The sequence below is a fragment of the Lonchura striata genome, chromosome 2 (genome assembly GCF_050655825.1).
Source record: "Lonchura striata isolate lonStrDom1 chromosome 2, ASM5065582v1, whole genome shotgun sequence".
NCBI lineage: Eukaryota > Metazoa > Chordata > Aves > Passeriformes > Estrildidae > Lonchura > Lonchura striata.
The window spans coordinates 95887927-95904088 of record NC_140704.1 but is presented as its reverse complement, the minus strand read 5'-3'; the positions used below and the strand labels follow the sequence as shown (position 1 = coordinate 95904088).

The 16162-nt window shown below is 41.2% G+C and overlaps 1 protein-coding gene across 3 annotated transcripts in view; it reads left to right on the top strand.

Annotated features, from left to right (window-relative positions):
* Positions 1-12137: 12137 nt before the first annotated feature.
* The window catches only part of ELP2 (elongator acetyltransferase complex subunit 2), a 38007-nt gene continuing 33982 nt past the window's right edge, over positions 12138-16162 (top strand). For all 3 annotated transcript variants that reach the window (XM_085571789.1, XM_021528725.3, XM_021528724.3), the window contains exons 1-4: positions 12138-12294; positions 12395-12473; positions 14160-14245; positions 15977-16127. In XM_085571789.1, coding sequence (XP_085427915.1) covers positions 12148-12294; positions 12395-12473; positions 14160-14245; positions 15977-16127 — 463 coding nt within the window. In that variant the 5' untranslated portion in view covers positions 12138-12147. The remainder of the gene's footprint in view (positions 12295-12394; positions 12474-14159; positions 14246-15976; positions 16128-16162) is intronic.

Genomic DNA, 16162 nt, shown 5'->3' with positions numbered 1-16162 from the left:
ATGTGAAATAATGATAAAACCTCTATTAGTCATTCTTTGTTTATCAGAGATTCTTCAAACATACTGTCAAGTTGCATCTGATGACCTCTTTTGAAAAAAGTATAGTTCTGGACAAGCAGGTATAACAAAATGTGGAACAATAGTGATGCAGAAAATAGAAGAAAAAGCCCACCAGGTATTTTACAAAGATACATGAAAATGAGCTATTTTTAATATATGGAAAGATTTGGATGCAATTACCTATAATAAAATAGGGAAGGTACATCCTGTTTCTATGTCATAAAACAAAAAAAAAAAAAACCCAGAAAGGGAAAAATCTGCCTAAGAGGCTGCTGATTATTTTTTTTCTGTTTCATGAACACCCACCTAAAATTTATTCAATTTGTTTTCCAACTGCTGCCCTGAAAATGGTAGAATAAATTTCCAACATTCATAAGAATATTCTTATGTACTGGGGCTACAATAAATTGATACATATCATAGCTCACTGGGTATATTGAACACTTACTGAAGAGTAAAATGCCTCTTTCTTTACCACAATTAAGAAGCAAGCCTTCAGAAGATGCAAACAATCAAAGATTTGCTCCAAGACAAGTATAACCATTTCTATCAGCCTAGGGCAACTCCTGTAATGCTTTTTATGTCTACGGAAAGATTAGATTTATCCTAGGAGTTCTCTGAATCTCTGGGAGTGTTCAAGGACAAGCTGGATAGGGCTCTGAGCAACTTCATCTAGTGTAAGTCATCCGTGCCCGTGGCAGGGAGGTTGGAACTAGATGGTCTTCAAGGTCCTTTCCAGCCCAAACCATCCTATGATATTATGATTAACTTAAGAAAAATAAAATTTTCTGGTAAATGATGGAAATAGCAAGAAGGAAAACATATTCTCCTCACACATCTAAGAAAAAAAAAAAGGCTCATGTAAAAAAATGATCATGTTTAAAACATTTTCTTAGCATTTTGTAGAACATTGACATATCTTATACAGCACATGAAAACCTATGTTTACTTCCTAACAGATGCTACATATTCAAAAAGGAGTCAGGAAATATTGTTTGCATATAAATTTTTATACAGAAATTTAGAAATATACAACAGAGAGATCATGACTCTTACATATTCTAAAGTTAATAATGACCATGCCATAATTCTTTTAATTCACATTGATGTCTTTTATTAGGAATTTGGAAACGATTGTGATAACTATTCCATTGGTATACATCTGGAAAAATATGAAAGAATTGTTAGAGATTATATAATTCAAATATGACCACACAAGCTGGGTCTATAGTTTTAGAGTTACCTGCTAATACTTTGGTTGGTTTTATAAAATAAGAATGTTGTGCTTATTATAATTTAGTCATTTCTTCTACTAAAAACTTTATAAAGGTGACTAATGTTTGATGCAGTTGGATGCAGGCTGTAATAAAGTCCAAGTAAATGACACAATTTTTTGTTGTTTTTTTGGCTCCAATGTGAAAGCACTTTTTTCAGTTTTCCCCAAGGCTAAAGATTTATCCTTTTGTTGCCATCCTTATTATTACCCTGGTGTTCAAAAGGTAGAACGGTCCTCAGGGTAACACCAGCACTTGCAGACTGTTACAGACTCCCCCAGGGCTTGTGCTTTTCCCTGATACTCACCAGAGCATGTCCTGCTGCAGTGACCTTGGGCTCACTGCAGGCTTAGGGAGGGAGGACTCCCCTGCTGGAGACCTGTGGTGGAAAAACTTCTCATTAAGAATAAAGTTTTGCCATCTGTCACAAGCCTCACCTGACAGCTGAACCAAAATATCTTGGCTTCCCCAGATCCTAAGCACTTCCATGTCAGGTAATGACTAAAGACAATCAGTAAAAAAAAAAAAAAAAAAGAGAAAGGACATTGAAAACAGAATAATTTAAAGCCACTCTCACAAAGAGCTCAACAAAAAGCAGAGTAGTGTGCTAGTAGAAGTAATCTCAGCAGCTTCCCTTTATCTTGCTTACTCTGTTTTTGGGTGACTTGGTAGCATTAGGCACATCAATAGTCTGGGAATGATACACAACTCCCGTGCTTGGTGTAGCTGGTTTCTGCTCGAGGCATGTGTGCAACTCTTCAGTGCAGATCGCTCAACTTCTAAAGCACTTTTTTTTCCCTTTAAGGGAATATATTATAGTATGAGAAAAAAAATGTAGTGCAACCACACTGAGGCAGGTGACAGAACCTTTCAGTCCCCTGTACCTGGACTTTATGACATTTCATTAGCATCTCAAAGCCTTTCTATGGCCTGGCTCTTGGGGCTGTGAGGGGGGAACTGAGCTGATGGTGCAGAGGTGTGGTGGGATTAGAGGGCAGGGTTACACCTGGATTATACCTGTGGTAAGGAAGAGGCAGAGGAGGTTGTTCTGCATTGGCGAAGGGGTAAGGTGAAGGGGGAAAGGGACAGAGCAGGGCTTGTTATGGATATCAACAAGAAAGGTTAGAAAATTAAACAACTTCATAAAATAGCAGGTTTTGTACAATAGGAAGAGGAATATATATACAGTGAGTACATTTTATATCTCTTCAGATGCTGGGCACTCTTGTGCTTATGCAGCACCTGATGGAGACAGATGGATTTCCCCAAGGAATTCCATGCAAGGCAGATCCTGTCCATGGAGAGACATTCTCCCATCCTCCTCCTTTTGATTCTTTGAGCTAATATAGGATTTTCTCACAAGAAAACTCTGTTCCTGAAGGATGCTCACAGAACTTTTTGCTGCATGGTTAGATACAGGCAAGGCACGTAAGGAGGCACAGTTGCTGGTACGGTGTCAGAGCTGCCCACAGACAGGTCTGTGACTGCGATGCAGGTGAGGTGACCCTGGAGGCAGGGGACCTATGCAACCTGGGACAGCCCAAGGACCCTGCTGGACAGGCAGTCCAGCACCCACCTGTGCCTGCTTGGGGTTACTGTGGCATGGGTCATACAGACATGTGGTTACACAGAATAGTCTGGGTTGCAAGGGACCAGAAAGATCGAGTCCAACTCTAAAGTGAATGGCCTATATGGGGATCAAACAGTGACCTTGGTATTATTAGCATCATACTCCAACCTACAGAGCTAATCACACATTCATCCATGGGCAGACCTCTCCCAGGCAGGAGAGCTGTGTCCCACCCCCTGATCCACACAAAAGTCACCTTTTGCAACAGTTGTTTAAGTTGCAGATTATCTGAGTGGGCCGTCCAGCTAACAGACAGTCTTCCAAGGGCTTGGAATGTTATCTCCATCCCACAGACACCAATGCAGCTCAGGCTGTGTGGGTGGCTCCCATGTAGGGCTGCTCACACTAATGAATGGGCTGCTCCAGCCCTGTGTCCAAGGCCCAGTGGAACAGGGATGTTCAGGATTGCCAGATCCTTGAACACAAAGCATTCTGCAAAACAGCAGAAGTTAAGATGACAGGGAAATGAATAGGGGAGGGAAAAGTATCCTTTTCCCTCCCTTATTCACTTCCCTGTCACCTTAACTTCTGTACTGTTTTGAAAAGGGAACAAAAGATTTCTAGAAGGTAATGACAGACCAGGAAAAGGATCATAGATTACCTCAAGTTGGAAGAGACTCATAAGGATCATTGAGTCCAACTCCCTGCTCTTCACGTGACTTACTAAAATTACACCATATAATTAAGGGCATAATCCGGATACTCCTTGAACTCTGACAGGCTTAATGCCATGACCACCTCCCTGAGGAGCCTATTCCAGTGTCCAGTCACCATTGCAGTGAAGAATCTGGACTTTTCCTGACACATCTTCATTCCATTTCCTCATGTCCTATTGCTGGTCACCAGAGAAAGAAGCTCAGTACCTCCTCCTCCACTGCCCCCCTTGAGGAGGGTGTAGACTGAAATGAGGCCATCCCTCAGCCTTTTCTTCTCAAAATTGACTAAACAAAGTGACCTCAGCCACCCCTTGAAGTCTTGCCCTCAAGACCTTTTGTCAACTTGGTTGCCTTCTCTGAACACTCTCCAACAGTTTGATATCCTTTTTACATTGTAGTGCCCAAAACTACACACAATATTAAAGGTAAGGCTGCACCAGTGCAGAGCAGAGTGGGACACTAATCTCCATCAACTGACTGGCAATGCTGTGCCTGACACACCACAAGATGTGATTGGCTCAGGGCACACTCCTGACCCATATTCAAATTTCCATCAATCAATCAAAATTCCCAGATCTCTTTATCCAACATGTTTCCCCACAATTTTTACATATAACCAGGAGGATGTAGTTCCCCATGTCTTGGACTATAGGGAAAGCCTGGCAAAAGCAAAGTTTTCCTGTTGCTGATTATATGAATGATGGACTTTTTGGATGGAAGAAATGGAAGAACTGGGGAAGAAACTATGAGTCATGTTGCAATTTATATTGACAATACTCCTTGGTGAAATGACAATTTTTCATGCATTCAAAATGAGATAAAAATTTACCCTAGCCTTGTGTCAGTTTGGTTTTGTTGACAGTTAATGCAGCATGAAAGGTAACGATCTACTCTCTGAGTGCTATTACTGCTGAGTGTGCAGAAGTTTAATTCTCATGAGTGAATTTCAGTGTGCATTGCAGGCTTTTGGTAGATGCCCATTCTGCCTGTTTCTTTCATGCAAAGCTATTTGCAGAATGTCCTGTAAGGTTCACTGGTGCAGAGATTGCTTTTGCCCTCATTCGCTAGACATCCCTGCTTCAGTATTTTACTTCTTTAAATGGTTCAATTTATGACTGGAAATGTCAACAAAATACTTTGCCTCAAAACACTTTAGCGTGCTAAAAGTAACGTGCTTGGAAGCACCAGCTTGAGCTGTATGTTGTACGTGTTTTTCTAAATGGTTAAAATTATGCCGATTTTTATATTTTCATGTTTCATGTTCTCTCCATTTCATGGTGTTTTTCCTATGCAAACTTATTTTCATTTTTTTCTATTTTATCCCGTGGGTTAATTTTAAGTATCAAAATAATTGCTCTATGTCCAAAGAGCATGTTTTTTAGAATTATTATGCAGAAGAAGGAGGCAGAAGGAGGTTAAGGTGTAAAGCATATCTTACTACCTTAAATTTGAAGACATATCATGAATTCCTGTTCATGACACTGCAATTTCCTAACCTGGTATGCTTTATCTGATTTATGAGTGGGATTTTTTTCCTCACGTTCACTCAATATTTTTCCCTTCTAAATTTCTTTACCATCAATTATTATTCAGTCTTATATCCCGGTAGGAAGTACCTTTCTTGTTAGCAACATTTTCTTAATGCTAGTGTGGTATGAAGTCTCCTTCTGAGGTGCTTATTTAAGCTGAGCCATGTCAAACAGAAGGCACATTTTCCCCTTGCAAAATAAAGTATTTTGTATTTCTCTTCTGTGGCTGGTGGCATCTGACTGGGCTGTGTCCTGCTGTGGGTAAAAGAGGAAAAGCAATAGAATCACCTGTGATGCCAACTCCAACTTGAATGGCACAGGGCACTTTGTGGCCCTTGTGGTGGGACAGGTTCAAGCCTTTCTTAAAACTTCATCTACAATGTGTATTAAAGCAGTTCATCAAAATCTCCAAAGAAGTTGTCGTCTACTACAGAAACTTTGTATACCAATGTACACCAATAGTGAAAAAATACAAAAAAAAAACAAAACCAAAAAACCCCAAGCCAAAAAACCTAAAAGAAAGAAAAGGAATTTTGACAGAAGTGAGAGACTTTTTCCCTAGAAGGGGAATTTTCACCCAACACAAGCAGGCTGCTGTATGAGCATAGGATATGCTGTGTCATGTTCCTCTTTTCTCTGCAGCTGTGCGACTCAGCAGACATTTGCCTTTGAGAACTCAGCACTGGGAATGGGGATTTCCTCCTACAAACTTATAATAGTGTTTGTACTTCCCCCAAGCTGAAACCCATGACAGCTTCAGACCAGCAGGACCAGACCAGGTTATTAATTTTCCTATCTGTGCTCATCAAGTTACTGGGAGTGAGATGGTGACAAAGAGAAGGGAAGTATGGCATTACCATACAAGAAACATTACCAGTTCCTAGTGTCAGTAACCAGACCTCTGAATCAAAGCCTCATCTAATACTGGAAATCTCTGACTACTTTGGAAAGCTGAAGGCTTTGGATCAGGCATATTCTTCTGGAGGTTATGTAACTTGTACAAAACCCTTTCATGATCAAACCCATTTAAAATATATATGCAGTGGATGTGGCTACATGATAAACATGTGTGTAGAAATAAAACCACCAACTGATATTAACTCAACATGTTAGGTTCAGGTTTTTTAAATGAGCATGAAGAGATGCATCAGGAGATTGTTACAAAACTTATTTTTGGCTTTGGGAGATATTATTCTATGGTGTGGAAAAATATCTTATACAAGTCCTACAAGAATGGCTGCTAATACAGAATTGAAGTGTAGAATATTACTTTAATTATTCCAGATGGCATTTCCACGTACTTTTTCTTTTGTGTGTGTGTGCATGTGTGTTTGTACACGTACAATCTCTGGAATGAATGCCCATTATTATGTCTCTTTTTAGAGCTTCTGTTTCAAAAACATAATGCATAATCAGTTTGATTATGTGACAAGCTGTTTCATCCTTTTTCTCTTTTTTTCTTCCCAAGCAATTTTCTAGGTCATGTTTGTGTTAGGTCTTCCTTTAAAAAAAATATCAGAGAGGTTTTATGCAGAATTTCTTTCAGCCAGCAATTACAATCATTGTTTGAGGAACTAATTTTGAATTGTATTTCTAAATAATTAGGGTTTTTTTTTCTTCAGAAAATCAGAAATCCATTTAGGCAGTGGGGATTTAAGCTATTCATAGAATACTTAAAATACACCCTTCAAGAAAAATGGGAATAGCTATAGTTAAGATTTCAACTTCTTTCACCAGCATCGTTCAACTTTCAGTCTCCACTGAGATGAATTAAAGGAGAAATTATTTCTAAAAATGTACTCTAAGCATTTAAAATTAAATCTATTCAAGTAATAATATCTGCTTCTTTATCTTGAGAAAATTATTTGTAAAGGATGCCCCAGGCTTACATTATACTCAAGATACACTAGAAATCTTAACTTCTGCTGAACGCAGGACCCACAATTCCAGAATTGTTCCAGTGGCAGCTAAAAACCAGTCTGATACTGAATTTTAATGGACTCAATTAGTAACTTTGAGAATGACACTTCTCCTTGATCATCCCTTCTGGCATCAAATCTGGTAGGTGCATGCTCAAGGGAAGGAAATCCTAGCAAACCCACAAATTAGTATTCCGCATGCAGTGGAATGATTTCCAACACAGATCCTACAGCTGGTGAAAAGGAGGAGACTGGATATGTTTTCAAAATGTCAAAGGCAATGGAGTTGTTCCCATCTGTTGTACAGGATATCCTCTGTGAAGCTGGGAAGTTATTTAAACTCAACTTTATGATTTTGGTCCCTGTTGTTTAATATTTATTTTCACAGTGTTCCTGATCTGATCCCTCATGAAACCTTGGCACAGCCATCAGAAGTGTCCCAGAGCTAGACTCTGATTTCCAATTTTGAATGCTCTTAATCGAAGCTGGAGGCAAAGGATGCTATGTATGGTTTGTCACTCTCCTGAATGCTATTCTGTATTTTCCACAATGGGCATTTCACCCCTAAAGACCTATGGGGCTTGAGAGATTTGGGGTTGCTCAGCCTAGAGAAGTCCCCGGGGACATCTTGAAGCAGCCTTCTTGTATGTAAAGTGGGTGGAAATTACAGAAAATAGGAGAGGAACTATTTATCAAGGAATGTAGTGATAGGAAGAGTGGGCATGGCTTAAAACTGAAAGAAAGCAGGTTTAGGTTAGACATTAGGAAGAAATTCTGTACTGTGATGGTGCTGAGGCACTGAAACAGGTGGCCCAGAGAAGCTGTGGATGCTCCATTCCTGGAAGTATTCAAATCCAGGTTGGATGGGGCCCTGAGAAACCGGGTCCCATCAAGCTCCCATGGCAGGAGCTTGAAAGTACATGATTTTTAAGGCCCTTCCCAACCCAAGCCATTCTATAAGTCTGTTATTTTATTATGAATTCTGGTTTAGGCAGAATTTGACCCCAAGAAATGAATGTAACAATATCCCTCTGCCTAAGAGTTATCTTATAAATAAAAATATAACTCATAAAGTTTTTCCTGAGATATTCAGGTGCTGTGGCAGTAGAAGTTACACAAAAAAACCAAACAAACAAATAAACAAAAACCACCCCCCAAAAAACCCCAACAAACCAAAAAACCCAACAAACTCCCCACCTCCCCCCCCAAAAAAAAAACAACACACACACACAAAAAAAAAAAACAACAACAACAACAAAAAAAAAAAACAAAACAAAAAAAAAGAAACCACAAAAAAAGGACTATGGAAAAAGATAATTCCGTGCTGTACAGAAAGACTACTGTACAACAAATTAAGCCTAGGGCCATGATATAGCTAATGAGGAGACATTAAAATACTGAATAGCTATCTCATTCACCAGGCACTATTCATTCAGGTTGCTGCTGGAGCAAACCTAAAGTAAAAATAGCAAACAATAACTTGTATATGAGTCAATTTCATTAGGGATTACTTGATAAGCATGTATACAATGAAGACACATAAAGACAGGCTGAGTTCAACAACTTGCAAGAACAAGGCCCCCAGCCTTTGAGTACTAGCTTTGCTCATTTAACAAATTTTGAACTTTCTTCTGTTGAACTTAATTAAACTGTAAAACTAAGATGTGACTGCTCCTTTTCATAGGATCTTATAGAATGACTCCTGTCTATGAACACATACCCTTGTAAACCAAGGATATTTCACCCAATGAAAGAAAGCATTAAACTTTGATTTAACATATTTGCAATGTAATTATATTTTCATCTCAGTGTTTAGACATAGTTAGATAAGAACATTAAGCATTAAATACAACTTTATCATCAGTGTTGTATTTTCTCCATCTCTCATAAAGTTGTAGGCATAACCAAGTTGGGTAGGGAGCACATGAAGGGCACTAAACCACCTCTATCTGCAAAACATCACTTGTAAACATGGGTTTACCATCAAAATGACTATTACTATACAAAATTACTATACAAAATTACTGGTTTGCTACTAAATTACTACTGGAATAGAAGTTTTTCCAATGCCTAATGAACTAGAAAAAATATTTCCAGCTCAAAAAAGCTTTTGTTCAAGTAGTATCTCCCTTATCAGAGCTTGTTGATGTACCTCCATTGGCAGAACCACACTGGGACACATAAAAGATATGAACAAAACTATGGAGTGACTTTTGAAGTCTGCTTAGGCACCACAATAACCATCTCTATAGTTCAATGAACTGAGTTCTTCCTGTGTCTCAAAATTACACCAAAGAGAGAAGAAGAGAAAGATTACTTTTACATATATTTCTGAAAAATAAAGAAGTTCTTTCCTGGGAACATGAAGGAAAACAAGGACAGATATGATGACCCACTCTAAGGGGAAAGAAACACTCTAAGGGGAAAGAACTTCTATGGGCCTGTAAAGGAGATTTTAATTTCATGAGGCCATTAGCTATGAATGAAGACTGGCAGCTAGCAACGAGTCTAGAGTATGTCCTTTTCTATCCTTGCAACAGCAATGACCATCACTATTACTTCCTTAAAAGTATTCCAAAATATTACTATTTAGGAGTACTTTATACTTTTTTTTCCTTATAAAGTATTCCTTATAAAGTGTTCCTAAAAGGCATACTGATTCTATAGTAATTAGCTGATACTCTAAACTTCTCATACAATATCCTTCAGACTTTTCAGTTTTCAAGAGAAGATCCTGTAACATTAGAATCCACAAAAAAATTTTCTTGGGTTTGACCAAAGGCTCAGAGTCTCATTTGAATGAGGCCTTGGTCAGAGTACTGACATAAGTATCCTACTCATGACAAGCAAGAAACCAGGCTCATCTGCGCTTATCTGTCTGGACATAAATCCACCTTCCTGTGTTTCCTTAGCCATGGCTGCTAACATGGTGCCACTGCTACAGCATTCCTCATGGCACTATTAAGTCCATATTCTGTGTTGATTTATCTCAGTTCTCTGTGTTGGACTCTGTTAGGGTGGCAGAGGGGTGACAGTGACACACCTTTTTTTGGGGAAAAGAAGCAATCACTGTCTATACTTGGCACTAGCAGCCCTCCACAATGCGGTATCTCAAACTGGCTGGAAAAGCACCCTGAGGTGTGCAAGGACTAGCCCTACAGAATGGTGCCACAATGCCTGAGGGTGCAAAGACACAACCCCTAATCTCTCCAATACAAGCAGCACCCCAGTAAAACTGTTTAGAGGACAGCAAAAGCAGCAGGTTAACTATCAGTTGGGTTAACTTTTTGTTCACAGAGGAGTCTCTCACCCAATCCATCTTGGAAAAGCCTACACTTATGCCTACCATCACAGCCCGAGGCAGCTTTGTTCCCACAGCAACAGACGCAACTCCTATAACATGACCCAGCTTTCTGGCAGTGCCCGACCTCCTTCTGCTGGAGCCCTGACTCCGGCCTGGCAAGGCCCGCTCAGAAGGGGTTGCTGTGCAACCTGAGTGCTGCGCAGCCATCCTTGGCAGCTCCAGACAGCACTCCTCAGTCAAGGCATGCTTTGATGACTGGATCCATGCATTTTTCAGCACGGAGTCATTTGTTCCCCTAGCAGCTAACATTTCTGGCTGTATCTAGCGTGTGATCAGGCACAGCTTCCTTCCTCTCATATCCACTGGAAAACAACTGTGCCTATCTGCAGTGGTTTTGTGTCAGGTTACAGCGCTCTGCCAGCCACGATTCAAGAACACAGGGGGAGATAAAAGCAGGAGAGGTTTAGGGCCCAAAATGTTCCACGTGCTATGCAGTGTTTCCTCTGGCTGCCTGCTTGCTTTTCACTGCTTTCTCTTCCTGCCCCCACCTCTTGCACAGCCTCATAAAACCAGCTTCTCCCTCCAGCCCAGACTTTCCAGCTTTTCAGTTCAGTTGCAATTATTTCAGGATATTTTAGGTATGATTTGGGGACAGGAAGCACACTTCTGTTTCCCTTTCCATGCTTGCATAGCTGAGCTCTCCATTTATACTTCAACCTGGCTTATACTCCATGGCCTTCTGTGTGTGTGGGGCAGCACATTTGGAGGCAGCGTGGATGTATTGAAGGTCCTGCTAAAACTCCTGCTCAGCCTGTGGGGCAGCTGTTTGTACCTGTGGCTACTGGGAACTAGCAAAGTCCTTGAGCCTGTGAAGCCAAGTGGCTGATAAAATTTGAACACATCCGTGCCTATATTGTGACCCCATTTCTCAATGCCAGTGACCATACAAGTAAAACTAGAATATCACTGCAGCATTCTTTTTCTTGCTTTGATTTCAATTTCTCGTGCAGGAAGGGCAATAAGTATATAAAAGAATGAAAAAATAAAAATGTAACAGATGGAATTCACAAATTGCTCTGTTGTCATATTTTTTTATTCCCCTGAAAAGCAGAGGTATTCAAACATATTCAGATCAAGCTGTTGAGCCCGGCCATTGCTCAGCTGCAAATTCTCAATTTTAGGGAAATCATACACGGTAATATTAAATACATCCCGACGTCAGAGACTTAATTTGAGCATGAATCTTTATCAGGAGGTGGCACCACCATTTTCATAGGTGATGGAAGCAGCCCAGGAATGGGTATCAGCGACACCATCTCTGATACGCAGCTCTCTCCAAGCTCAGGTGGAACCACTTGATTCCAGGCGAAGAATCCAGAGAGGGTGAAGGTGCAGGGAGCTGGACTTGTTTCGCCTGTAGAAAAGAAGGCTCAGGGGGACCTTGTCGATCCCTATAACTCCCTGAAAAGAGATTATGGCCAGGTGGGGGTTGCTTTCTTCTCCCAGGCACCCAGCGACAGGATGAGAGGACACAGCCCTAAGCTGCACCGGGGGACATTTAGATTGGGCATTAGGAGGGATTTCTTCACAGCAGTCAGCAAACAGAAAAGTTTTACACTTTTGAAACCCTTGAACTGCAGGCAGAAGGCGCAAGAGGCAAATCCCCACCCGGCACCCCGCACCCGGCCCAGGCGCGGCCCCGCCCCTCAGCCCCGCCTCGCGCGGGGTCGTTGCCACGGGAGCCGCGCGGGGTCGCGCACGCGGCGGCGGCCAAGATGGCGGCGGCCAAGATGGCGGCGCCCGTGTCGGTCTGTCACATCGCCTGCTGCGCCAACAGCGCGGGCGGCGGCGTCCTGGCCTGGGGCCGCGGTGGCCTCGTCGCCTTCGGCAGCTGCCACGACGTCATCCTCTACGACCCGGCGGTGAGTTGATGCACTTTGTGAGGGGACCGGGACCGGGACCAGTCGCAGTCCGGTCCCACTCCGAGTCCCTGACGCTCGGTGCTGTGTGTCTGTCCCGTAGGTGAGGCGGGCGGTCGCCGCCCTCCGCGGCCACGCCGGCAGGGTGAACTGCGTGGGCTGGGTCCGCCGGCGGGACCACGGTGAGTAGCGCGGCGGTGGGGCGGGGCCCGGGCCGGTTCCCTCGGGCCGCGGGCGCTGCTGCCCTCGCAGGGCGGAGGTGGCCGGGGAGGCTCGGCAGCAGCGGGGCTGCGCTGGACATTCGAGGAAATAGGGAACTGCCACCCTTGCAGTGCATCTTTCACCTTAAGCCTAGCTTCCCACTAGGGGTTTTCACACAATTAATTAGTTTGGAGACTATCTTTAAGATCATTGAGCTCATGCTCTGAGCCAACAGCACCGTGTCAACTAGAGCATGGCACTGGGTGTCACGTTCCGTCTTTCCTTAACTATCTGCAGGGACAGTGATTCCACCACCTCCCTGGGCAGCCCATTCCAATGTCTAAGCACCCTTGCTGTGAAGAAATTTTCCCTGATGTCCGACCTAAACCTCCCCTGGTGCAGCTTAAGGCTGTGTCCTCTCATCCTGTCACTTGCTAGCTGGGAGAGGAGACCGACCCCCACCTGGCTACACCCTCCTTTCGGGTGTTTGTAGAGAATGATAAGGTCTGCCCTGAGCCTCCTCTTCTCCAGGCTAAACATGCCCAGCTCCCTCTGCCACAAATAAGATGCATGCTCCATCTAATGCTCTATCAGCATTAATGCCCATCTCTGGACCTGCTTCAGTACATTAGTGCCCTTCCTGAATTGAGAGGCTCAGAACTGGACACAGTACTCAAGGTGTGGCCTCATTTTAACAGATGGGTCTGCAGGAATGCGAGCTGCCAAACTCAGGTGAACTGTGTGGTGAGGGGATCTCTACTTCTGGCCCCACAGCCAAAGGCACCCCAGGAAGATGTTTGCCTGGGGCTGTGGCAGCTCACACAGGTCGATGGCTTGTGTTGCTTGTTCTTCTACCATTCTCTTCAGTAATGTTTGGAGTTTTGCATGTTTTGACTTTGATTCAATGCCTTTTCAGCAATCTCTGAGTATAAAGCTCTGAAGTTGCATAGAGGTTATGTGCTCAATAAAAAGAAACTTCAGATATAAATAAATGTTTGAGATATTTATGAGGCTTTTGCTGGATAGTAATATCAGAATTTAACATTGTTTAGTGCAGGCTTTTCATAGGCATATATTCTTGCCCTTAGGTGTTTATGGAAATTCACTGAAGAAGAGAATTTTGACTGTTGATTAGACTGTTAATGTAATGTGCTGCTTCCTTTGTTTTGAGAAATACTGAGGTGCCAACATTAGCTTTTAATAGTGATATAAACTGCCATCCTTTCAAGGGGTTGCACTGAAACATATTCTTCTTGAAAATTATTGGAAGAAGTTATTTTCAGGGAATTTGGGAATTAAATTTTCTTGTGACGGTTTGAATTCTGTTTGGTTAAATTTCTCTTGCTTTATATTCCTGTCTTCCAAAAAGACCAAACAAAAACCCAAAAGATTAGTTTACACTGTTGAATTTGAGAGTCTTCTGGAAAGTTATTTTTACCACTTTCACACAGAACTTTAAATAGTCCTGAGAATTTTCTCTTTATATTTTCTTGGGGAATATCTTTGCTTTTAATCTGTTCTGCACAGTGCCACTTCTATTAACCATACTTTATTTTGGTGGAAGCTTTGGTTACCAGTGATATTTTGTTAGTAGTAACCAGCAGAACTGCTTATGTTGCTGTTACAAAGTTAAGTGTACACTGAACTAACTAAAGCATATTTTTTAGCTGCTGAAACAGAGTTAATTTCTGGTGGATCTGATAAGCAACTTATTCTTTGGGAATGGAAAGATACAGTAACATGGAATAATCAGGTAACCTCTTTTCAAATCTCCCTCTGGACTAGTTCTCACATATCACAAATGATCTGTTTTGTTTGTATTTCTGGTTCATAGTATTTGTTTCCCTTTGACTGTTTTGGGTTTTTTTTAATTGAACCCAGTGCGTGTACCCTTGAAATTGTTGGTACTCTGTCTTGCTATGTATTACTGTAAATGTTGTTTCCTCTTTTCTGTGGTTCGTCTTTTTCAAATCAACATTGGTAAAGAAATTTACGAACCTGTTAGTCATTGAGTGGATTTGTTTAGGTGTCTGAAAGACCCTATTTGTCTGTTCTTGATTCATCAGCTTTCTGATCTCACATGGCAGTTTTCTTTAAACCACCTTAAAGCCTTCAAACCATGAGGACTATTCTGAGCTGGCATTTTCTGTGTCCTTCTTCCTTGTTTCCTTATTTCCATTTCTAGTGATTTCTGGTCAATCTGTACAATAGTGTGGGGTTTGTATATAGATAGTCTTACCAGGATGATATACAAGTTGGAGTAGATGTTTAACGAAACTGAGAAATGGAGAAAAGTAAGGAGACATGTTAATTTATTATTTTCACTGTAAAATGTAAGGCAAAAGATTCAGTGTTGTGTGAAAGAGCCTTCCAAATGACCTGAAATTTTGATGAAAAAAACACTTTATTATCTAGCTTTTAACATCTTGCTTATTAAGCACTAGATTGTGAATGGCTGTGTAGGTAACCCATTTCATCATCTGTCTCAAAGTAGGTTATTAGACTTGGCATTTTAAAATGCATGAAAATGCATAGTAGGGGGAAATTAACCTACTTTGTTGGGGGAAGGTTCTCAGAAATAAGTTATTTCTCATCCTGATCCATTGTTCATGCATTTATTTAACTTACAGACTTTTTAATAAACTTTATCTGCTGATGTGGTGTACAGCCATATGGCAATAATTTCAAAAGAATGTGGCTAAATGTGCACATTTTAATGGGAGTTCTGGACTAGTGTAAATTCTTAAAAACAAAGTTCTGTATTCAACCAATCAAAAATTCTCACTGAGGCCTACCAGGCTGTACTTTGAAAAGAGATGTCAAGTCTGTCTATGATAAAATCTGAATAAATGCTGGATAACTGCTGGTTACAAAATTCAAAGGTTCTCATTTTGATCTCTGTGTTTATGAATAACAGATTGCAAATTGAATCACCTGTACTTATTGTCTAAATTTAGTGGCTTTGTTTCTCATGTTGGCATTTTGAAGCAGTAAAAAGCTGTTTTGATTTGTGAGAACACAAGCTAAACATTGCTGCTAGAGCTGCTGTAGCTGCTGCTTATTCCATTGTGTTCTCTTCTCTATCTCCTTCACTAAGGTTCTCAAACTTATGTGAGACGTTCTTTAGGGTGAGGGACAAGAGAAGGATAAAAAGGAAGGAAAACTTCTCTTCCTAACTTCTGTACTGTTTCCAGCTTCCCTCAAGGAAGGGTGAGGTTTGTGTAATATATACAGGAACGTGTAATTCTGTTCAGCTTTGAGCAAAATCTTACCAATTTAATATTCATTGCCGCTGTATCCCTTCTCTGGGTTTCCTGGAATATGCTCTAGCTTAAGCATAGCTTGACAGACACTCTCCCATTGCAGGTGTAGAACTGGTTTTCAGTATTAAGTTTGTTTTTTTTTTTCCCTAAAGTGGCTTTAAAAATTGTCTCACAAAAATTACTAGAATTTAAAACTTTGTAAAATTTTCTCATGTGTTTAGCTTGTGAAAAGTATTCCTCTCAAAGGCCACACGGATGCTGTTTTTGCTGTGGATGCTGTCTACCAGTCAGATGAACCTGATTTAAATCTGCTAATAGCTTCTGCAGCCTCTGACTCAACTGTGAGAATCTGGTCTCAGCATGGTTCAGAAGGTAACATTTTTTTAATGTTAGTGAAAACATACTGG